At 37.3% G+C, this 25,957-nt stretch overlaps 1 protein-coding gene across 2 annotated transcripts in view; it reads left to right on the forward strand.

Moving 5' to 3' along the window:
• The window catches only part of Ubl3 (ubiquitin like 3), a 46,768-nt gene that overhangs the window by 12,068 nt on the left and 8,743 nt on the right, over positions 1–25,957 (forward strand). Inside the window, exons 1-3 of one of the 2 annotated variants that reach the window (XM_071703284.1) lie at positions 6,071–6,266; positions 22,772–22,880; positions 23,671–23,835. In XM_071703284.1, the coding sequence (XP_071559385.1) occupies positions 6,258–6,266; positions 22,772–22,880; positions 23,671–23,835 (283 nt within the window). In that variant the 5' untranslated portion in view covers positions 6,071–6,257. Of the gene's footprint in view, positions 1–6,070; positions 6,267–22,771; positions 22,881–23,670; positions 23,836–25,957 lie in introns of those variants that run through there. The other variant, XM_071703283.1, reaches the window with a different exon arrangement.

A 25,957-nucleotide genomic window follows, 5' to 3' on the forward strand; every position in this document is an offset into this window, starting at 1 on the left:
ACATTGGTTGGCACGGAAACCCGTGCCAAAAAGTGGAGGCTAAACTGCACCCTACGGTGGCACAGATTTTCACTGAATCTCCCTCTCTCGCTAATCGATCGCTCTTACGGCCGTTACCCCGTCACGTGGAAAGCGAATTGTTCGACTACTGTCATACGATGACATGTTAACGGTACAGTCGCGTTTTGTACACACTGGTGACTGTAAAGATCCATTAGAGCACGAAGAGTAATGCGACAACAAGGTATACAATGGAGTACGCGCGGCGGAATTTTCAGAAAAACGCTCGGAATATTCGATTAATCTTCCACGATCCTTGGAAATTAATCTCCGGAAATTATCTCTCAGCGAAGCGAATTATTTAAATATTTAGCCACGCAAGAAAAAGGGCTATTCTTGGAAAATTACATTGTTGCGATTATTCGTTAAATTCTCTTAGAAGGTAATAAGGTTTTAGTAACCGAATAGCAGAAGCAATTATAAATAACTAATAATATAAATAAAAAACGTGAATTCGAATTCGACGAACATGACTTTTCGTTCGAACTTTCATTGGAGAAAGATCGATTTTAAATGTATTCAGAAATCCAGTATATTAAAGGTCGATATGTCAGAAACGTATACCACTGTGTCACTGTCACATCGTAATTGGTATGTCGCAGGAAATCACGGGAGATTCTCTCAGCGGCGAGTGAAAGTGAGGCTGCTGTTAAGCTTCGTGCAATAACAACTTCGGTGATTCGAGACACAATCGTGTTCAGACGGATTACGTTCAGTTGCATCCGCGCACATAAATTATCCCGCACTCGTTGCACTCGCGATATGAGAATAAGGAAGTTCTTTCACTTTTCCCACATCCGCGCGGTTTCTTACCACATAAATTACGCCGTAAGAAAACAATTCTTCCATGTTTGAATGCGTTCGCTCGCATCGCGCGATAATTGCCGCCCGTTCGCGTGAAATCATATTAATTGTTATACCCAGCGGCTTTCATGTGAGGATAAGAACGTGTAATCTTTCTCGTATATTGTGCGACATAAATAACGCCCAAAAACCTAAGAATTTATTTTATATTAGATGTTTTAGAGAATAGCACAGGAGAAGTGGATCGTGTCTATGATTTGTGAGATTTACTTCAAATAAGAAAATGTATAATTTAAAATGTATTTATAGATTATGCATTTTTCGCCTGCCATTGTCCATATGTTATTTCCTAGTATTAATGTAATCTACGTAAACATATGTGAAACGGGATTTTTTCGAGAAAGACTCAAGTTTGTCCATAAAAATAACAAATAATTACTTTTTACTTGTTAGAAATAAATACTCTACATGCCAATTCAGATATTTAAAAATATTATATGCGATTATTACACGCAAGAAATGCTACATATATGAGAATTTTAATAATTACTAAATTTTTTATTGCCATGTACTTTCCTAGATTCTCGAGACAAATTGTACTGCATTTTTATCGAACACATTATCACAACGAAATATCGTTATAACCTTTTCTGAATTTTTTTCAGATGAACTAAATCTTTTCACGTTAACCCTAATGGAAGGCGGGAAGGAAGAGAATTCGTCACTGTCGGAAATGACGTTTTCTCTCCTTTCTTCTTCCCCCTCGACAAGGTATCATCGCATATCGAACATCAGATCCACCCACGTTTCGTTTACTCTAGTTTTGCTGAAATAGCGTACTTTTCTTCATCGATCATTCTTGCATTTTGCTCCCTCTTCTCCTCTCGTCTACAAGACCAGAGGTCGAGGTTAACCTGCCGATCGTCTTCAAATTACTCCGACTTTTATCGTTTTGGCGACCTCGTAGCCAGCAACAAATTTAAAGAGCCCTTAATATCCTAAATATAACAAGATGCTTTTCGGGGAATGTCTTCGGTGAATATCAAACAATATATAGAAATTTTATTTTAAGATTGTTATTTCTTATGTTCTATTAAATAACGAAAATTAGATACTAATATAATACTTGCTTATATACTTAATTTATTGATTTCAAAGACTGAAATTAACAGAAACTTAATTTTTTAAGAAGATTCTGCTATGTGTCAATATTCTTTTTTCGTTCCATAGTGTCTTTATTCTTTTATATTTGATGGCTTTTTTCTGGGACAATTACAACTGCTTTCTTTTATTAATAAGTTAAAGTCATAAATTAAAAAATAAATTATAATTTAATAGACATAAATTCCCGGATCAGTTCGACACTCCGCGCATTACTATTTCTGATTTCACGGGTTCTCGCGTTTCCTCATATCTCTTATCCAGCTTGGTATGGTTTTCAAAAAGAAGTATTTTTATACCGGTGCAGCGGTGATCTCCTTCGCCTCGTCACCCTTTCCGGCGAAAAATTTGCAGTTTTAGTATCGTCTAGCGATGACGTAAGCGCCGTCGTAATTCGCGGCCGCGCGCGATGACGTACGGATTTCCTGATGGTCGTCGGTGCTTTTGTGACGCGCGTGGCGGAAATCGATACTAGCACGAGGAGTGCTTAGTTGTTCGCGATTTCCCACGACACGCGATATACCTTGATCGATAAAAGGTTAAGATTGCGTTCGAAATTTGTGGCAAATAAAAATAACGGTAATTTTTTGGGTATAATTTTATTGACAAAGACGAATACGCCAAACGGAAATTACATTTCCAGTCATAAATTTTACATTAAACTATAAAGGATAAATTGCACAAATATTTTTCTTGGTAAGTGCGTTAAATATTAAATTGGCGTGCCTGATAATAATTGCATTCCTTTTTGGCGACGTTACATAAATAAGCAAACAAGAACGATTGCCTTTGAAAGGACCCCTGATGCATGGAAACAGTTAGGAAAGAGTAAAATTTAATAAACCGCGATGCATTATTTTAGCGCTCTCGGAAGCGCGATATTACTTATTTTCATGCGATTCGACCGATGCGATGTTCGGTATAGGGGAGATGCAGCGTCATCACAACCGCGAGAACGATACAGCGGTTGATTTTAATAGTCGCAACCGCTGCAATTTTTTCGCACATTTATCCCGTGTGTCTTTTAGTATCCGTTAGTGATCAAACGGTCCTATGCTATGTGGAGCACGAGCGCGAGTTTATAGCCACCCTGTATATATAACGGTGGCGTCGGGCATGAGTCACATCCGACGCAGCCCTCTCTCGTATTATCTTCTTTCATCTTGCTTCTTCTTCACTTTCCTTAGAGCTCTTATAACTTGCTATTGCCTCCATTTCTCTCATCCTTTCTCATTTCGGTGCTTTCACTCTCTCTTGCTCTCTCTCCTTCTTTCCGTCCCTCCTCCTCCTCTCTCTCTCTCTTTCTTCTTCGTTATTTTCTTTCAGTTTTCTCTATTTAATTTTATTTGTTACGTTAACGCATTCATATTTTTTACAGAACTTATCTTCTTAAAACTAAAATATTTTAGAAATGATTCTTGCCCAACATAAGTTATTTATGAGTCATTTTATTTTTATTGTTGCAAGACCGTTTTTAAATAGTATATCATTAATTTATGAATACCTGAAATTGACACAATTTTGGACAAATATTTTCTTCGTTGTGCCAACCTCCGTTTGGCAACAGTCGGAATCAAGGAAGGGATTTATGTATAAAGTTCCTATACGAGAATGCCAAATAATTTTTTAAATCAGAAATACATCGATTTGCGTTAAAATGAGATATTTATAGTATAATGAGATGTTACATAAAACATTTTTCTGATAAATGTAATTTTTTTGTAAATATATTCAGTGGACGGATGGTAGTCGAGATGGTCAAAATATTATAAATTAAAAAGGCTGAAAATGTCAAAAGAAAGGATCAGATGACACATTATAAATCTGAATTGAAATTTTAATTAAGATAAAATTATATGCTGTGAATATAAAAGAATTCTGTAAGAATTTAGAGAGAGAGAGAGAGAAGTTGTATCGATCTGCGTCGCATACATAATCGCGATATATGTATAAATGTCCATGTATATATATAGAAAAGATCACGCTGGTGACGTGACGGGGTGACGATTTCGCGCGAGGATGAGATAAACTTGAGAGCCGGATCTCGATAATGCCCGCCGGCATCGTAATTTATCCCGATTCTCGCACTTCAGAACGTCGTTTCTCCTACGTTAAATATAGGCGACCCGGCACACGACTCGGCCGAGAGATCTAACCGTATTTCGACGTACTCTATTCCATGTATTTTCTGCCACCGCGATTTAGAGGGGCCTATCCCTATATGACCAAGGCAGCACACACCTCCGTTCGCCCAGGAGAGAAGGTCGGAATGTAACCGTACGAAACGATCCCGGAGGAGTGTCGGTCCCGAAGGGCACAGTTCGTACAGTAGTGCGCAAAAGTTTCGGCCCTCGTAGCGAGAAATACAATTTTCGTATTAAATTGAGATTATATAAAATATACATGACATGAATTTATCGGATTTAAGATTTCTGGTATTTGAATTTATAAATATTCCTTGAGTGAGTTGCCTCACTTTTATTTACAGTTTTTATTGTCGCCATATTCGATACTGCAGTCCGTTTGTACCGTTAAAATTTAAATATTAATACTTTAACCGATTATTTCTCCCTCCCGCCTCCCTCTTTTTGCTCTGTTTTGTTTCCTTCTTCTTTCTTCCTATTTTATTTATAAAACAATATAATGATCAAATTTCAATTCTTTCGTTATATGGAAAATTTGGAATGGTTAAGGATGCATCAGTATGGATTATTATAACGACATAACGTCAAAGTAGTCAAAAAATATGTTAACTATGGGAATGTAATACTAAAATGTTTGTTTAATTAAATGCTTACAATTTATTATTTATTAAACGCATACAATTTATTTCCGAAATTATTATTTAATAAGTGTTATCATGAAATAAATTTAAAAAATAATCCAAAACATAAAGAGTACAAGAATAAACTGTGCTAAACAAATAAGTTGCTATATGCCGATTTTGGAGTTGAGTGCTTTTTGAATTTATTGCTCTCAAAATACATTACTGCTGAATTTTTGGTTAACTGCTTATCTTAACAAAATAGACAGTGTGGCGATGTTACGTATACAAGAAGGAAAAATCTTTATTCTTTAGTTGAGCAATAAAATATGTATTTAATCTGATTTCTTTATTACGATGTTTGAATAAGTTCAAGTGGAGCGATACTACTATTTGGCTGTTAGACATTCAAACTATCAATATTTACATTCTAACAGATTCACAGTTCACTCTTCGACCTTCTTCGAATACTTCTCGATGGCATAGACGTTATGCCGTCGTATTCAGTAATATACGCTCTAAAGTACTGTGCGGACACGATGAGACTGCAGATCAGATCAGTGCGACAAAATTTGATACTGCGATATTTTAAAGTAGAAGGATTTACTTATAGATGCAAACTTTGTCGTACAGTTGTTGGGTTTTCAAAATTGAGAGTACATTTAATTCATTCTCACAAAATTTTTAGACTAAATTGGCAATAAAGATAAAGATATCAATAACATACCTGGACGGAACTTCGACGTTACATATAGGATGGAGATAGATTTCAAAATGATAAGATTTGTAATAAATTTCTTTTGAGTGCGTATAAAGGATACAACTTTAGAGTAACATTTGATATATATGTCGTCATCCGTCAATAATAGAAGAAATATAGAAAGAAGTTGAATATATGTGGATATGGCCACATTTCGACACATCAAAGAATCAGGTATATATATAAAGTAAATGCCATATCGCAGCACTTGTTCGATTATGCTAAATGAAAGCACTCAAGAAAGTACTATAAGAAATAGTATAATTACACAACAATAAAACAATCATCAAAACTGAAGAATATAATGCTGGTACTTCTCATCAGTTTGGTACATATGTTCGCAAGCTTCAAAAACTCAAGAAAATGACAATGGTAAATATTACGAATATTATGTTTTATTTTCCTTCAGTTCATATTTACTTGTATATAACAAAGTTATAAGAAATTGAATATTTAGTGTTTGTCATAAGAATTATATAGCACTGGTATTTCTCATCAGACTACTGCATATTTGCAAGCTGAAGACATGTAAAAAAATGACAATGACCGCACCACTCGTTCGATTATGGCATAAATGAAAGAAGTCAAGAAAGTACTAGAAGAAATATTATACTTATAACAATAACAATCATCAACTGAAGAATATAATGCTGATACTTCTCATCAGATTGGTATATATTAATTCGCAAGCTTCAAAAACTCAAGAAAATGACAATGGTAAATATTACGAATATCATTTTCCTTCAAAATTTACTTACAACGAAGTCATAAGAAATTGAATATTTAGTATTTTGTTTATCATAAGAATTATAAATATTTGAGTCTGATATTTAAAATGTATGTTTTAATAAAAGTTAAAAATATTTGAGTTAAATAATTCTATTTAGTCGATATTAAGATCCAACGCTTCTTTACTATTATCTAATTCTAATTTATGTGATCATCAAATTTACTATTTAAATATTCAATAATTGATGAAAATTTTCATATTCGGATTATTAGCCATTCTCCACTTAACAAAATATTTGAGTCTGGTTATACGATTGTTAGGATATTTGGATAATGAGAGTCCTTGTTTCGGTCCAGTAATAAAATAGTGTATTGATTGAAATTTTATTATGTAGCACTAATTACACAAATACACACTTTATCTTTTTAATTGCTTTGTATGCGTATGCAGGTTCAACTCCAGCGTTATATGGTTTATGACAGAGTTCTGGATTTTGAAAACAATACATTAAATAGCATCGGAGATCCTAATTTCTTAAATGAGCTGTAATTGATGAATAAACAGACGCATCACTGCAAATCCGCAAGTGTGTTATTTTAACTGAAGCTCTTAATTCTTACACATTTCTTGCGTTTTAAATCACGTCATTTAATACGATTGAACGTATTAACTTTTAATTTAATACGATTAAATGCGTTAATTTAATATGCAACAAAACATGTAAAACGCAGTCAAATGTGTCATTTTTAGTTTATGCGTGTAGAAATAACACACTTGGATTTACAGTGATCTGACGTGTTAGATATCAACTTTTTTACAAACATAATTTACTAGTTGTTTTATGCAATATTTATTATTTAAATTAATATTGCTAATAGTTGAATTTCTTCTACATTTCTTCTGCAGGATATTTCGGTGAATTAATTATACGTCCAGATATTTTGTCTTGATATTAAAATTTAAAAAGAATAATAATATCCTGTAGCTGTATTATTTATCTCAAGTAAAATCCGTCGTGTAAAATTTGTAGAAATAACTTTTAAATATCTTGAAATTAATTAAAAATTATTAATGAAATGTACTTTAGCTATTTGCAATTTTTTTTTAAGTTGATGTATGATAAACTGTGGAATAAATAACGCGAAGTGGACGCATTTTTATGAATAAGATGGCATTAACAAAAACATGATGGTTTATTTATTTAACCCATAATCAATTAAAGATATATACATATTTATCTTATAATGATCTATATATTTAGTTTGCATTCTTCTTGTCTATCAGCTTAATCGTTTGTATTAATCGATTTGGAAAAAATTTTCTACGCCAACTCTAATGATATTTTATGGATTATTGGACGTCTTAGTATATGTATATTCAGATCTATTGTAATATATGTAATCGAACTTTTATCTATATTTCGCTACTTTGAGAAATTCGTCAGTGATATTAATACAATAATGCTCTTTGCTATAAATAATAATCTATGAATTAATTGTAGTATGGAAAATTAATGTTCATTAATACTGTTAAATTAAGGTACTGTTGTGGCATGATAAATGCAGAAAAATGTTGCTGCACGTATAAATAAACTTAAGGGGGCACAGCCGTTATTTTTATGAAATCGGCTAAAACAATAAAATTGCGAATATGGCAACAAATTAGCAATAAATAAAACACTAAATTTATGTCTATGTTCTATTCGATTGTGCTGCAGTGGCCGTGCTAACTTAACAGACGTGAACACTCCGTGTAGTAGATTGTTTTAATTAAAGGATTTTGTGCACACCAGCCGGCGTTTTGGCTCGTTGACGTTAACCTGTGCTAGACATTAAACGAAAACTGCATGTTCTCTTTAGCAACAAATATTTAAAAAACTTACTGCAATTTAGAATACTAGTATCGTATTACATATATTTTCTCAACACAAGTTAATTAGTACTGTCGCGATGTTAACGTTCATGCATTCGTAAGGATTCCGTTTTTCCCTTATACGGCATCGCGGAAAACAATTCGCGGCATCGATTCGCCGTTCATATTATGATCCAGAATCCGCACGTCGGATCTAATCTCGCCTATTACAGATGAGAACACAGTATATAGGACCTGCGTTCGACTCGCGATTCCGAAAGCTCGCGCCGTCGTCTTCGATGGATTAAGCTTTATTTCCCGCTTGTATACTCGCTGTATATTCGCTTGTATACTCGGGGCTCCATTCTGATAGGGTCTGAACGGCGAAATGGTCCGATCCAGAAATCCTCCGAAGCAAGCGTGTTCCAGCGCGAAGCAGAAGGAGGAAATTTCATTTTGGATTCGACGCTCCGCCGTCTCGGCCCCAAAGCGGCACGGGGGTGAGAAAGGGTGGATAATTTAAGCGCGAGAGAGATCGAAGCGAGCCGATAACCCGCGCCGCGCGACATTTTATCGTCGTAACGTGAACGGCGCTTTAACGCGCGAAACGTTTGTACGCAAAGTTGCTCCCGTTATCTTCTTCTTCTTCCTCTCGCGATCTCTTATATTCTTGTACACCTAAAATTACGGGGACGGGAGACGTGATAAAAGTAAATCTTTTATTTGTTGAGCTAAGTTCTGACGATGGAATATCCTCGAAATTTCATCAGTAGCGGAACATATTACATTTCTCTTTATTTTCGACATTTTATTATTTCGGACTTCTCCTACCAGCGACCGCTTGAAATAGTACGAAGTACGGTATTATGCATCAGATCTCCGACAGGGTACTATTATATTTATAGTAACAGCGGTTTACATACACCCCGTGTAATAGCGGAATATCGCGGAATAAGCGTGCGAATTTATACCAAGTGGCTCGCGAGAGGCTCGAAATAAATCCGATCACGTCACTCGATCTCCAAACCGAAATTACCGTCCACGTCTATCTAGCTCTCTTTACTGCAGCCCGGTAACGGTCCCTCGCGCGCTCCCCCGTTATTTTCTCTCTGGATATCTCGCCGGTAACATGACTATGGTATAACGTGAGCGAACGTCACGCGCGATGCCAGACCGGTCTCGGGATAGTCGGGCATTCTTTCGCATATAGTGATCTTCTACACGTTCGACAACTTTCTACAGGGTGTTTCGTAAGATCCACACTGAAGGAAAGTGCTCCTCGACAAGTTCGTATAGACAGCTGTGCTTAGCTAAACATTCAAAGCGAAACGCGATTATAGAGTTATCTGACCTTTACCGAATCTCTTCTCTAATATTGGATTGTTAATTATCTTTCATATTCTAAATTTGTATACTCGATACTTTGTAATAGTATCATACTGCATGTCACAAATAATAAAAGATATGTATCTCTTTGTTGCAGATTTTTTATTTTACTAAAAAATTTATTTTTTATATGATATTTATTAAATATATGATTTAAATCGCGACATATTCACAAATTGAAAAAAACAATGTCGACATTACTTTCATTACGCTACGTGTAGGCGTTTTGCAAGAAAATAATGGACCATGATGGACGAGAGATTTGATAGAATTAAACGTGTTTTTATATCCAGAGTAAATTCCGGAAATTACTCGGGGGCTCACTGACAGTTCGACAATGCGTACGCGCAAAACTGTAATCCGTAAAGGGACGTCACGACAAATCGCTAATTAATCGCAGAAGAGTTTCGGTTAGCCCGGTCAGCCCGGAACTGTTAGGTATATAGGCATTGCTCAAACTGCAATGCGCAATCGCGACGCATCTCTCAAGCTCCCGATGCGTGGCGCGACGCGTCCTTTAACGAATGGAGAAGAGAAGACCGACGTTCGCCGCAGGGTGAACGAGAAAGAGTGCGAAGGCGCGAGACGCGCGGTGGTGCAGTGACTGATTGGAGGGCGAGAGGAGACGGACAGAGAGGACGAGCGGACGAGCGGACGTAACGATCGATCGGTCCCTTACTAAACCACTGACAAACTTCTCGTGTAGAGAGACTGAGATCCTCCTCCCGCGCCACACCGCGCCGACACTCCATCCTTTTCTTTCTTTGTTCGACGTCTCTCGGTATCTGCATTTTTCGCTCCCTATTATTCCTTTTTGCTACTCGCGTTTTACATTCTTCGATTGTTTAGCGTCACTCGATTGCGGTTACCTTTCGATATTTCTTCAATCACCTTCTTCGATTGTGCGCTATCTTTAATGTATTTCTATCGCAATAATCTCTCTAGATTTCATTATTTTTGAATATTTTTAAATATTTTCAATGTTTTACTATTTCAATATATGAAGAGATCACTTTGTCGATTTTTTTCTTACATTTTACTTGAGAGTTATCATGTCACATTCTACTTTTTATATTTTAGGTATTGTTAATATATCAATTTTTCAATTTTGTATACCTATTTGTAATCCATAATATTAATAGATCTTTACGATATTTTGCACATCTTTTACTTTTTTATTCTATTTCGTTCCATTTCTTTTTATCGATTTATATTACGCATATTAACCTATACATATGATTTTTTTTTTAGTTTTTATTACTTTTACATTACTAGTCAGCTGAGCAATCTGATATTAGATTTAAAACTATATTACTCAGACTTGCTCTATCTATCTATCTATCTATCTAACGATCTATCTATCTATGTTCTATCTCTTTATAATAGATAGAATTTTATGCTTAATTTTAGACTTTCTTCTCTTCTAAGATTTCTATATTATTATTATCTTTTTCTTCCTACTTTTTCTATCGTCTTTCCGCCTCGCATAAAATCCTATTTTCATACGTCTTACGAATAGCAAAAGCTAATCATGAATAAACGGTAGCAGCGCTTCGAGATGTATGAACACGCTAATTGCTAGTGAAGGCCAAAATAATTATTGCGCTCGACACGGTCTCTCAGCGGGAGTTCGTTTTACGCGAATGAAGTAACGTGTATTTGGCCTATTCGGAAATAGAGATATTATCGAAAAATTAAGTTGGAAAGAATTAATTTCTGCCAAAAATATGAGGGGAATGAAAGAGAGAGAGAATGTTAATACGTATTATGTTCATTATCATGCATTAAGACAATTACGCCTTATATGTGGCCTATGCTTAAAACGTTTAAAAATTTCCTTTTCTCTCAAAATGAAGATATCTATTTCAAAAGCGTGACGATTTAGTCATGTAAAAATAGAGATTTCAATTAACGTTAATTATGAAAACGCAGATAAGTCAACAATCCTAAAAATTACGTGCGCAATAAAAAATTTATAGAAGACTAAATTAGAAGTACTGGAATCATTCTGACGTAAATATATCAAAGAGTTACATCGTGTCAAAGGGATACATAATTGCCATGTACGTAAACCTAATTAATCACAGGAAGGCGCTCAAATATCGTATATTACGCATGTCGTACAGGATTAATGGAATATTTAAACGTGCCCAGGCAATGCCCAGTTTTCATTAAAGTTTTCATTAAATCCGACAGGAATGGATCTCGTCCCGGCCGAGTCTTCTTATTACGAAACGCATTCATCTTGTTTCCAATCTTCCTCCGTCTAATGCCGCCGAGGGTATCCTCCGGACTTAGCGGCTAAGTGTCCTTCGCACTTATTATTCGATGCCGCTTGAGCCGCGCGTCCCCGGACTCTTCGGACACCCTCTCTCGCCTCATTCCAAGAGCACCCCAGCCTCGTCCCTCTCGCGCACACACCTTGGGGAAGGTCGGGTCTAGGTCGCGTGCTGCTGGGTTCGCCTCTTCCTCCTCCTCTTCCGCCTCTTCCTCCCCCTCCTCCCCCTCCTCCTGCGCTTCCTCCGCGAGCGGGTTTCAACGCGCGTTAACGAAATGCCACGACGACGCCCGTTAGCCGTCGTGTCGGGTCGATCGATAAATTTGCAAGTGCAGGCTGCGACGGCACTTTGCGGCCGGAATAGTTGCCCGACTCGTTTATTCTGAAAGTGGTGTAAGCTGCGGTATCCAGACAGGCGTTTGGCTATTATCGTCCGATTATACCGTTTATAATACTAATAAATAAAACTGTCGCGTGACGTGTCTTGAAATTTCTCGACCAAAGTCGATTGTTCTTGACAAAAACATGCATGCAGCTAATAAATGGCGAGATATGTACTTTACCCGGTTTCAGATAAATTTAAAACTTTTTCAATTTTAATTTGACCACTAGAATAGCAGATAATAATAGCCAAATGTATCGGTAAACTTTGATGTGATAATGACAAAAATGTTCATGCATAGCTAATAAACGGCGAGAGACGTGTGTTTTATCCGATTTTAGATAAACTTAAAACTTTTTAAATTTTAATTTGACTACTAGAGAATAGCAGAAAATAATAGAATGCTTTTTATACATTTGTGGAGGAAAAATTGTCTAAATATGCCAGTAAACTTTGATGCGATAATGACACATAACTTTGTGTAAAAATGTAATTCAATTAAAAAATTATAATCTGTACAGTTGACGTGGATTACATTTTTATGCAAATTACAAAGGTAAAATATGTGCTGAAAGAAATAGTATGTGTGTTAAAAATTCAAGTATGTTAAGAATTTTTTCCTCTGTGTGAACACAGGTTTATTTTTCTCGATGGCTAAATTTGCGCCCTAGTTTTGCCTCGTGAGTCCAGTTTCGACGAGTCTGTTAAAATCGATAGCCCGCATTGGTTCGTGTATATTCCCGACTGAAATTTATCATGTTTCGAACAATGGATCGTAAGACGGGGTTACATTGGGATTAACTCTGCACCACAATAGAGAAAATGGACCGCGAGTCGGAGGAGTGTCCAGTTAATATCAGAGATTTCAACAATTCTATTTTAACATTAATTCTATCTCTCGAAGAAAACTTTCGTTTCTCGAACGATGCAATGCGAAAATACAAAACTTATTTTTGAAATTGAGACTAAACTTTTGAGATTAAACAAAATGCTATTAAGACACAAATTTAGAAAATCTATGTCTTTTATTTTAATATGCAATTTAACACTGGAATTGATTAAATTAATATTACTAGCGCTATATAAAATTAAATCACAAATTAAGATTGAAAATTTTATTACCGTCGCAATGACAATATTGGCTCTGTTGATCTATTATTCGGTAACTTACGGAACTTCCGGAGAATATGTACTTTTAAATTCATATCCAGGCGCGAGACACGTGATTTATCACGATCTCGCATCGGTGACGTCCGCTGCGTGTCGAAACGTAGTATTTTAACCCGGTTGTATATCGGCCAATCCATTTAAAGCGATCTCTCGACTGCTCGACCCGTTAACGCGATTCCACACACAGGCGGGTTTCTATACGGTTTCGGAACCACCGCGTGCACCACCCTCGCCCTCGAAAGGCTTTGTGTGTGACTCCACCTTTTTACGTGGCTCGCCACGAGCCACCACGGAATACCGAGGAATTACGTTCGTTAACCCCGATTGATCCCGACGGCGTTTTTGTCATTGCGCTCGCTTTATTGACGGGACTTCTCTCGGGTGTGCTCGCGCACGCACTCGCACGCGGAGTGCATCGTTTATCGACCAGATATAAATTCAGTAGGTGGACATTAACGCTACTGGAACAATCGTTGTTTTGTCGAGAAAATAACGTCCCACGGTAGGTCTGAGAAAATTGAGAAAATTGCACGAGATGCGAAAGACACACTATATTATACGAGAAAGATCATTATTATACGAAATAATAACGACATGAGAATGCTGCAGATTGATTAATATTTATACGGTATTTATAAGCGCAAGTTATATAATAATATTAAATAAATTTTATTATATATCTACGTATTGTTTCTCATTAAGTTTAGTAAGTTTTCGTAATCACGATATCTGTTCCTGAAATTAAAAATCTGCTGAAATAGAATTCACTTGAAACTGATGAAAGATTCACTTTACCGATGGTTAATCCACAGAAAGCATTTTACTTTTAATTGCTTCGATAATTTGAATGTTATAACGCGTATATGAAAAAATTGACTTCAAATTCGTAAAAGCATATCTGTAAATGAAATTAGTAAAGATCCTTCATTAATACTCATGTACATAACACTTGGAAATTCCCGCACTGTTTCGGAACGAAATAAGTTCTTAATTCAATTAACCTGAATAGAACACGGCAGTGGTGCTGGCATTGGCAATATCGGTGAACGCGATACACGATAATGCCGCCCCAACCTGGCACTTTTTGATTATTATTTCGATAAGAAATAAAATGATGATGTTTGTTCCACCGAGAACAAGCACCGCGTGATTAAAGCAATGTTAATGCGATATCTGTCGCGACAAGCTTTACGCTACGCTTTTTTTTTCCGGTGTGATAAGCCACTTTGCAGACGCCGCTCCGAGGCGTTGATTTTATCATACGTTTCTCAAGGTGCAACGGGAATAACCGGAGTGCATCGCGATAAAGTTAAGTTATCTTGAACAAACTTTGGGCTCATGGTCTTTGACACAATTCAGGATGATTTAATCATTTTTTTTTATAATAACAATTTCCTTAAAAGTTAAATTTACTTTTAAAGGCAGTAAGGTGTACATAGAAGAAAAATGTAATAAAACTAGAGAAAATATAATATATAATTATATATAAAAGGAGAGCTTTTCTCTCTAATCGTGCGGAGATATGATTAAAAAGGGACAAAATATTCTGGATTAAGTAATGAGATATTATTGTAATAAAATTGGAAACAATATACTTTCGTACTTTTATGTGTTCTTTACATCTTCCAAGTAGCTATAATCAAATACTCGCATGGATATCTCCCAATGGGTTTGTTAATTTTATTTATTGGAGGAGCGATTAAGAGCGATTCGACTCCGACGCTCCATTACACGTTCGCACCGGATGGCGAAGCATTAGTATTTATTAACCTAAAGTCACCCTGTAATTGACGTGAATTGCCAGCTCGAGGTATTCTGCGAAGACTGTGGAAATGACTTGCTATAAGCGTACGTGTCTCGAGGGCGGCTCGATTGCGCGAGATTATTAATAAATAACCTGATGTGGGAAGCTTCATATCGCACTCACGTATACACCGCAAATAACCGATCTATAATAACTGATTCGAATGTCACTGTCAATAAAATCATGCGGTATCACTCACAAAGTATTAAATTAATAATTTAGCAATAATAAATTTAACATATATTTACACATGGGTTTGCTTAATAATTCATATATTTAACATATGTTGTATTTAATATGTGTTTACGTAATTTGTATTACATGTTGATTATAATTACATTTAATATTTAATACATTTAATAAGGTACCGCGTTATTAAAAATTATTGAGTAGCTCGTCTGCGTGGGCAGCTTGGGTTTTTTTTTCGAACGACGATGTACTCCAAACCGACCGATCCCGAGATTGTCATCGTTGCGCTGTTTATTCTACTAGGAAATGCGATACAGTGCCGGCAAATTGAGAGAAAGGCAGCCGAAAGATACCGCACCTCGCGACGCATGGGGTTAGCGCACGTTCCCAAGGCTTCCTCTCGAAATGCGATACGGGAATACAGCAGGATATGTGCTATTGTGAGATGCAGCGTGCTTGCGCGCATATAGAGAATACGCTTTTGTGCTTTTCTCAAATTTTCTCAATTCCGGTGCATACGATTAACCAACGAACGAAATGGAAAAAGAAATGAAACGATCCTGTTTCGCGTAATGAAATTTCCATGTCATCGAGAGATTTACATTAATTTAATTTAATTTAATGCCAAGATCAAAGTGACGCGAATGGTCGAAAAGTTAATCGTCTCGATAAAAGGGTCCTTTACGAAGCAGCATTAACGATTTAACTCGTATCTACGCTTATTCTCTCATTTCATCTTTTTACGTATATTTAAGCGGCTGTCATATATCGAACTTTAAAATTTTCATTTCGTAGTATAAAAAACGCAAAAAAATCCAATTTAGTAAAAAGCAAAAGGAAGAGTATGAGTTACGTAATATTACATTTGCGATACTCTGTTCGTTATTTGTAACAAGTATAATATCGAGTGATTCGGTAAATTAATCAATTCTTTATTATCGAAGATTATATTTTCGTTGAAACATTCGATCATCCTCAAGTGTTTATAAAGTTAATAATGGTCAGATTACTGCGGCATTGTGCGTTGTAGCGTATCGGTGCTTATTTGATTCTATTTTCGGCGAAATTGGAGGATGACCTATCGAGTGGCGGAATTCGATTTACCGGAAATGACAATCCCGGAATGTGATACCCGGATGACTTTCGTGGAGTGGCACTCCGTTTCTCGTTTCCTCGGCAAAGAGAGGAGCCCCGCCGCGATCGTAACGAGAAGAAGACGAGCGAGATATCCATCCGACAAGACATTTCTTCAGCCGCGAGACGGTAAGGCGGAGTCTCCGGCTTCGGCTGTAGGTATACGCTCTGCGACCTACGTTCCGTCTGAATAATTTCCAGTATCTCGTTGACCCATCTCGGAAAATATGTATGAGACGATCTCTCTCGCTCGCTCGCGCGCGCGTGCATATATACACGGTGTCCAACCGTTTTCCTTCTGTTAAACTCCTCGTTAAACGAGGCGAATCGTGCAATTTTATATTCGGTGCAATCGAAGTCGATAAATAGAATATATTCCACAAAATTTCATATTTTAATACATAAAAGACCCCACTTTTATATCTCAAATATTCTTCCTCCCCCCCCGTTGTCTTGCGCTTCTCCTCCACCAGTGATATATTATACTTTTCTTAACGAAGTGTTAAGAAAACTTGTCAGATTATTCGCCAAAATCCTCCAACTTTCGTCTAAACTAATTGAGTGCATTAAGTAACTCCATAATTACGCCTTCTCATCGAATTTTCGTTGACGAAGGATCGCCTCCGGGACTCCGTGGAGGAATCCGTCGTCGCCAAGAATGGCGATAGCGGCGCGATACCTCTGCACGCGAATACAGATAAAGCGCGGTGGGTAGAGCGATTCCCCGCCAACTTCGTCGGCGCGGCGCCTCCGCGCGATGAGAAATGCGAGGTCGGAGCCAGACGGCCGCTGTTACTCCTCTCCTTCGTCTTCCCGCTTCCTCCTCGAGAGGGAAAAACCGTCCAGATCGAAACCGTTTCTCGCATGACTCCGTGCCTTTGTGCCTCGCGCCGGTCGTTCGAGTGATAAATTCTTTTCATTATATAGCGTTTAATTTAATTTCCGCGGCAGCGTTAAGCAAGAGTTCCATTGGCAATATTTAATTTATTTTAGTCTCTACTTTTATTTTCATTATTTCTTTATTACATCAATATTATCTTTGTACTTATTGTATATCTTTAAATATTTGTTTGGATTTTTAATTCCCCCTTATAATATAATTATTAAATATCTGTGAAAATTAATTTTACATTCAGTGGATGAAGAAAGTTATACCTGCACATTCCATTCTTTTGGAATAATTCTGCATAAAACGGGGAAATATTGCCGCAAAATGCTTTATTTTCATTCGGCGATATTTTCAGTTGGAAATTATTCCAAAAGAAATAAATTGCGCAAGTATTTTTTCTTATTCCCCGCATGCGTCGCCGAATTCGCGTGCGGGTCGCGTGCGGCGATGGACGACGAGGAGGAAGGACCTTGAGGGAAACGCCGTTGCGTCTCGGCCGTATATCTGGATCGAGAAGGGAGATCCGCTCGTGCGCGCGCTTTTGCGTTTATTACGTGTTTGCGTCAAAACTTAAAGTCCTTCGATATACGTGCGCTGCTGCGGGCGAAGGACGCGGGCGCGCGCGTAGAGAGATGTGGGTCGTTCTACATGCATATGCGCGTAGCTCCACTCGCGCGGTCCTCGGGTATCCGAATGCCCCAATGACCTGGTTATCCGGTCTCGGCGTGACCTCGCCTCGTGACGCGAATCGAGCGCTCCGCGCGCTCGCAAAATCAAGGTAAACCCATCGCGGCGAACACACATTCGCGATTAGCCCAATTCCGCTCTTTCTTCTCCCGGCCTCCTTGTTTCCTCCCCTTCCCTCCCCACCGCTCACCCTCCGTTGTCGGTCCTTTTTCACAACGCGCGTTTCCTATAGAGCCTATAAAATCTCCGTAACGGTATCGCTGAGGGACGCGCGCCGACCCTCAGATCCATTAATTATTGACAGGGAAAATTGTATATAATACAAGATAGACCGACCGAACTTTTTCACCCATGTTTTCTTCTGACAGATATGTCATTGATATATTTCCCTGACGTGAATGTCGAAGTGTTGATAGTCTTTCATTTGCAAGCAATAAAAAGATCGAGACTTTTTCAAGAATCTGGAGCGCAGAAATAAATAATAAGAACTTATAATCTTTTTATCTACTTCACACATGTAGCTGTAAATAAAATCTTAATTCGTAACTTATGAAGATATTTTTTAATGTTGAAAAAACAAATCATCGTGATATATGTCGTTATGTGACATTATTGAACGATTTAAGCGACGAAGTAAAAGGATCGGCGTCGGCCTAGGTGGGAGCCTGTTTTAAATGGCGTTAGCTCCTTAATCCACTTAACCGTTTTATTAGAAAGGTAGTGAGACGTTCGCATTATACTTTTCCACGTCCATGTGCAACTTGGTAGCCGATAGGAGCTCCGGCTATTATCCGCCGGGTTAATTTAAGGCGATTCCACTTTTAAGATTATAAGTTAGTGAAACTCATCGCGAAGTTGCGTGTCGAAGTCGGGACTTAAAACGATTATCCGCCAACCGACATTAGCTCGAAGATTTATCCCGGCCTTTTTATAGCGTCCGCACTTGACTTGACGTTCTCAACTCGTCGGTTAACCTTTTCGCGGACTTGAGTAAAGTTCAACCTGTACGCGCTATAAAAAATATATATAATGTGCTATATAGTTTAATTAATAATCTAAACAAAATATGCGGTGTTCTTTAAAAGAGTAATGCTAGAAATAATACTACAAATTTCCATATAAAACTTTCATGATGTGTTTTTTATGTACAGAGATATTTTAAAATACGTTCTCTAATAGCGATAATAATAGCGATAATAATAATATACGTTAATAGCGATAATAATTAATTAATAGGGTGTTATTTTATAATTGATCATTAATATTTAAAAATCAGAGAAAGTTTATCGGCCTTTGAAGCTGTAATAATGTAAAACTTTCTGAACAGATCTAACACGTTTGTAAGAATTGACTATGAATAAGTTTTTTAGAATTTATTAACTGACCGATTTATGGAACATTTTGCGTGCAAAAGTGAAAGTTGATTACGATTCTGCCGGAAAAATATACTAATTTGATTTCAACTAATTACTATAGTACTTTAACGTAAAGCATATTTTGCACGAATTATTGGATTTTACAAAAAAAACTTGTTTACTAAACAGAAAAACTAAAATGTTTGTATTTGCGTTCATTTTTTTATGACTATATTTTTAATAGTAAAGATAACAATTACATTTGTTATCTTTTAATTAATAATACCAGAATTTTAAATAATATTCGTGTCCGAATGTTATTTAACACACAGAATGTAGGATGAACTTCTCGAAATCTCGGTCGTTTTTTCTTTTTTGCATGAGACCCACTCCTTGCGCTTTTTCCGCGAGGTGAAAGCAGCGAAAGTTCGATCAGGCAGTGCGCGTGACGAAAGAAACGAAATATTCGACGTGGACATCGAGTGGTGACATCGTTAGATTCGCATCGCTAGACATCCAGGTGATGGCACCTGCACGGACGAGCAATTGCTGTGCCCATTATTACCGAGTGACCTATTAAGAATATGTAATTAGCGCGACTTCACTTTTACGACGACCCCTCGGAGTTGTCTTCTGTTTAGAATTCAAGGCTCCCCTCGTCGCTAATTATTATCACATCTTTGACCGTGACGTGTGTGTGTGTGCGACAGTCTTTTTTATATAAAAACTGTATTTTCAGTAATTTGAAGGATAACGAGAGAACATAAAAATAGAGTAAATATTCTTGCGATGTATCACGCAAGTGGACAAGCGAGGAAAGATTTCGTGACGCGGACAGAAGGGCGATCTCGAGCACGTGACTCGAATAATCGATTGCTATTACATGAATAAGGCTGAAGTCACATGGCATGTGACATGAGCCTTATTCATTACGCATTTTCCGCGTAACGCGTAACCACGTAACCAATTAGAAGCGTTTCGCATTTTCGGTTATGCATATTTGCGCTTCTGATTGGTTACGCGATACGCGTTACGCGGAAAATATCAGTCCATGTAACCGCACCCTAAGTCTCTTTGAAGTCCGTATGTCGACGGAAATCTCTCTCGTGTCTTTCGTGAATTCATACACATGCAGATCCGGAGGATTTTCGAGAGTTTGTTACGCGCACCAGGAAGAGGACCACTTCCTCTATGCATGCTCGGTGAGCCTAAAATTTCTAAATCAAGCACGGAGCAAAAGTGAAGTGCTCCTCTTTCTGTGTGTGTGTGTGTCCTCCTCTCTCTCTCTCTCTCTCTCTCTCTCTCTCTCTCTCTCTCTCTCTCTCTCTCTCTCTCTCTCTCTCTCTCTCTCTCTCTCTCTCTCTCTCTCTCTCTCTCTCTCTCTCTCTCTCTCTCTCTCTCTCCCCCCTCTCGTTGGAGGACTAATGAGCGAATTATCGGAACGGTTGGTCGCGCCCTTTCGACCGAACGATCGATAGAAAACGCGATTTCGCGTGCGAATCAACTTGCAGCAGTTTGCACTCGAATGGAGCTCAGAACTATAGTCACCTCGGTCGTTGTTGCTCGGAAAACCGATATCTCTCTTATCGACGTATTAGAAGATGACAGTGGGGATTAAGGCTCGAGGCATGCTTTACAAAACGTATTGTACGGTTCTACGGCACGATCGTTCTACACGATATTTTGCCGCTTTTTCTTCTCATTTTTCATGATATCGCCAATAATAAGAATCCGAGAAAAGATCCCTTTCTTAAACAATACATCTTTTATTTAGGAAACGTATGCAATTTATTGCTTATTGCTTTAAACAATAGATTATTTGTTTAACAAAAAATTAAATTACATTACATTTGGTTGTGTATCTCGTGAATATTCTCATAAATAATGCTTATTGGTTTTGACACATACGATCTTTTTCAACTAAAAAGCAATTTTCTAGAAACATGGAATTTGCAGCTTTTTTCTGTGTCAGTTTTGTTTTAAGTTTTGTCTACTGTTCATAAACGCAGAAACAATTTCCGACAAAGTATAGGTATTCACAGAGATGAATATAGGAGAAATTATATTTGTTCACAGCAATCAATGCATATACATGTGAGTGATGTAAAATAAACTACAGGCGAGTAACAATTTTCTGTAGTTAAAAATTACAAAAAAGCTTATACGCGAATAGAAATCAAGAAATTCCATTTATATAACAATTCGGTGTCGCTGACACATTTAATGCGGGAGACTGAGAAATTTTGCAGAACGACATCAAGAATTTTCCACAAGAATTTCATGAAACATTGTCCCGTGCGGGAAAAACCAGCTCTGAAATTTCCATCCTTATATATACAATCTTCATACAGAGCGCACGAAAAATACGTATCCCCCGTTGAAATTTCATTTTCCTCGAAATCTACGGTCCACTTTCGCTCGGTATTTGCAAATCCGCGGAAGGCTTTCCACGGGAAGATTATCAAATTAGTAACGCCTAGAAAAAAGTACAACGGATATAAAAATAAACTCGTAGCGTCTCTCGGCGCTGTAATTTCCTCGTTACAGCTTCGTAACGCTCACCCGCATTATTCCCGCTATACGCTTTACAATATATACAGGGTAAGTCTGGCCAGCCGGCCTCCGGCACGAAAATTCCGTAATGCCAAGGGGAAGTTTCGCGTGCGGCCGGACGATAATGCGCATCGCTCGCGGGGGACGATGATTTAACGCTTTAACGGCGGATTGTCGCGACCACGGAGACCGCAAAGGGTTACGAGCGGTTGGCCGAGCCCTTCGAGCACGCACGTCGCGCCGGGGTCCAGCTTCGTCCTCATCGTCGTCGCTAATTATTTATGTTGCCTGATCTTCGCACCCCTGCCTACCCGATGTTAATTGAATTCGCGTTCGTCCGTGGGGGCGACTGTCCCCGGTAATTTCGCCGGTACGCAGCTGCCGCCGCGGCGCCGGTGCTGGTTGAAAGTCGACGAATACTTGTGTTTCACCCTCTCGCTTTCGGCGTAATGGACATTTACTGCAATTTTACGATTTTTATTCCGAATAGTATAATAATACTTAATATTTTGTTTAAAGTATTTATTATATTCAGCTCTTACATAATATATAAACTTTGATGATTTGATAAAATAAGTACCTGGAATTTAATTTTCATGTAAATTAGTTTTTGTAAGGATTATGCTACTAGACATAAACTGAAATTTTTTAAATTTAGGATGATGAAAATATCAAGCGCGTATCCAGTTACAAAATTTTTCTGTTTGTTTCTAATTGATCTTCCTCTCTCTATCTCTCACTCTCTCTCTCTCTCTCTCTCTCTCTCTCTCTCTCTCTCTCACTCTAATACTCACTCTAATTTTATATATTGCAGATAAATCTACGCCTCATCCTCGTCAGTGGCAAGACAAAAGAGTTCCTATTCAGTCCAAGCGATTCCGCGGGCGATATAGCGCACCATGTGTTTGAAAATTGGCCGGAAGGTGAGTTAGTCATTGCCGTTTCGAAACTCCGCTTGCACCAATCCATTCCCCATTAGCGTTACTATAATTGCTATAACAGCAGAATCTAACATATGATGCTACCTGCAATTATTATCATTAATTACCGATGTGCCATCACGTCATGATGAGAGAGTTACAAAATCATCGTATACAAATACCTTATATGTATTCGAGAATCTGTTATAGAATCTCTGCTACTCAAAAGATTTTAAAATTAGAAGATTAAACAATTCGGTTCGGAAAGAAATGAGAAATTACCAAAATTAGATGTGTGTAAAATTAGAAATTTTGATTAACAAGAAGTTATGAAATTTCAAGAATAAATTTCTACAGAGTATTAAAAATGTTTATTTATGTATGACGTCTGGAATTTTTTTATGTAATTTTGAAAATGTTTCATCGCTTTCGTTACAATGTAACTTGAAAGACTTGAAAATTATTTTAAATATAAAGTACAAGCATTTTCTTTGTCCTAATATAATAAATAGATAGAAAAAAAATTTAGAATTAGAATATCATATAGAATTATAAAGTTATGTAAGGATAGAAATAATATATAACTAGGAAATTTTACACTCAATCTTTACAATGGCGGGTTCGTATTTTCGTATTTTTTTTATCACTACAAATACTTTCTACGAACCTACGCCATCTTTTAAGGTTCGAGGAGCTTTGGCTCCTCTCTCGGAAACTTTTTCGCGAATCGTTGGATCGAGCCGGGAGAGAACCTAACCCTCAGCATCCCGCAAATGTTATCTCCGTGTTGCAGACTGGGCAGAAGAGGCGGTCGCCAAGGCGGAGATCCTGCGGCTAATCTACCAGGGTCGTTTCCTGCACAGCAATGTCACGCTCGGTGCTCTTGGGCTTCCCTTTGGAAAAACCACGGTGATGCATCTGGTGCCGCGGGAGAATCTTCCGGAGCCTAATTCTCAAGGTGAATTCGCGAGATGCGACCATGTTATCTCCTCCTCCGTGGAGATCGTTACGAAACTTCTTGTATGCTTTTCCCCCCCGCTTCCCCGATGAACTCACCACAAAACCAGACACAAATTTTCTCTTTTTTAACTTCTCTTGAGAGAGAAATATAAGCCTCGTCATAAAATCATAATTAAAATACTCTCGTAGACCATAAAATTAAACCGTGATGCACATCTGGTTTTTATTATGTTATATCAACTCTTATTCACATAACGTATATCATCTGTTAAACCATTATTGTCATTAGTAGGTATTTAGTAAAATTCCTGAAAAATTTTAATATTAATAATTGACTAAAATAACTGAGATTCTGATTATTGATTTCCAAGATTAATAAGAAGATTTAATACCCTGCTTTCTAAAATGAATTTTTAAATGAAAATTTTTGTTTTTATAATTATATAAAAATTACAATTTTTAATTGTATTTTTATGTATGCATAATGAGTGCCTTTATATATCATGGTATCCCTGGAGGAAAATAAATTACCCGGATAAGGGTTAATTCCCTGCAACCCATATAAAAACACGTTGCGCACACTCTACCGCACTTTTATTAATATCCAGTTAAATCTTCACTCGTTATCGTTCTTTAAATTTGTTTACTCGCCGTTCTAAACTAAATCTATCGCATCGGTACGTGACGCGCTTGCGTAATTATTACGGTAAAATCTCGTTACAACGAGCTGCCGCCGTGGATCTCCAAATTGAATTTATTACACCAAAAGTTCGTTACATCAAGCCGCGTATTAGACGCGGAGATTCAATCACACTTCGTTATAGTGAAAATGTCGTATTCCATCGATGTTCATTATAACGGAATTTACGGAATTATATGGATTAGCTTTATTTAGCCGTTAGTTGACAGCGATTTATATCAAGAATGCAGAGTATATTGAAGATAGATTTTTCGGCAATTACATTTTTAGACAGAAATATCAAGGAGCATCGTCAAGAGTGGTCGTAGCTTCTCAGATTTTAATATTTTGCAGCAAAGCTTCAAACTAAAATATAAAATTATTTAAAAAAATTATAATATTAAGTATAAGATAGCATCAAATTGAAAAGAAAGATTCTAACAAAAGTATTCTATTAAAATAAAATTTACTTTAAATTAATATGAATAATATAAATGCAATATAATGTATTGTATTTTTTACCCCATTTTCATGATCATGTCAAATTATTAATTTTATTAAATATTTTATATCTCTATTTAATTTATAAAGAATCTTTTATTTTTTACAATTTATATAGCTAAGAAATTACTAGTATTTTGATACTTTTGTCAAACTAACAATGAGAGCAACTTCGAAAAAGTCCTTTCTTATAAATCTGCGCCTTCTGGTCTTGCGTTTATCTCGCGGCATAAATTAATGTATACTGATAAATTGAACGTTGCGATCGTTACGCACACATCGCTATCGATTTAGCACACGTTACTCTGCAACCGACCATCAGTGAAAGTCAGAATATTAATTCGCATAATCAATCGTCTCATCAAATGATGGGTGATCGTCACAGTTTCTCACTGCGCAACGTCGTTATTATACTCGTACGAGGTCTATATAATTTCTCGTAAAATGCATATTTCGCGTTGCGACTCTTTGCAATTTCCCTTGCAATTTCTCTGTCGCTTCCGGCACGCGTACTTCCGTTTCTGCGTGCCTTTTCCGGTAAATTCCGCGATTCTTAATTTAACGGCGATTGAACAATTGTACGTTACATTGATTAATATCCGACAGTTTATCTTCGTTTTCTGCCTTCCTTACGTCGCGACATCGACTTCACCGCACGCAACTCGTTTACCGCTAATTATTAATCGATGCGACGGCAAGTGCGACGGATAAAACGCGGGCAGGTAGTTAATAATCAGCTTTGATCGACGGAGAAGATAATCGTCGAGGTGCGATGCATTGTGCAACTTCGTAACAATACGCTGCAACTTTACAACACAGTGGAGGTTTCCTGCTTTCTAAATTGGCTTTTTCACGTGGCCTGTGCATCGGCAACGCAAAGTTTATAGGAAATGCATCATTTGTTCCCGCCTGTTTTCGGACAATCAAAAAAGTCGTTAAT

This window comes from Temnothorax nylanderi, unplaced genomic scaffold (assembly GCF_030848795.1).
Source record: "Temnothorax nylanderi isolate EJ_2023f unplaced genomic scaffold, tnyl_v1.0 TNYL_tig0035_pilon, whole genome shotgun sequence".
Lineage (NCBI taxonomy): Eukaryota > Metazoa > Arthropoda > Insecta > Hymenoptera > Formicidae > Temnothorax > Temnothorax nylanderi.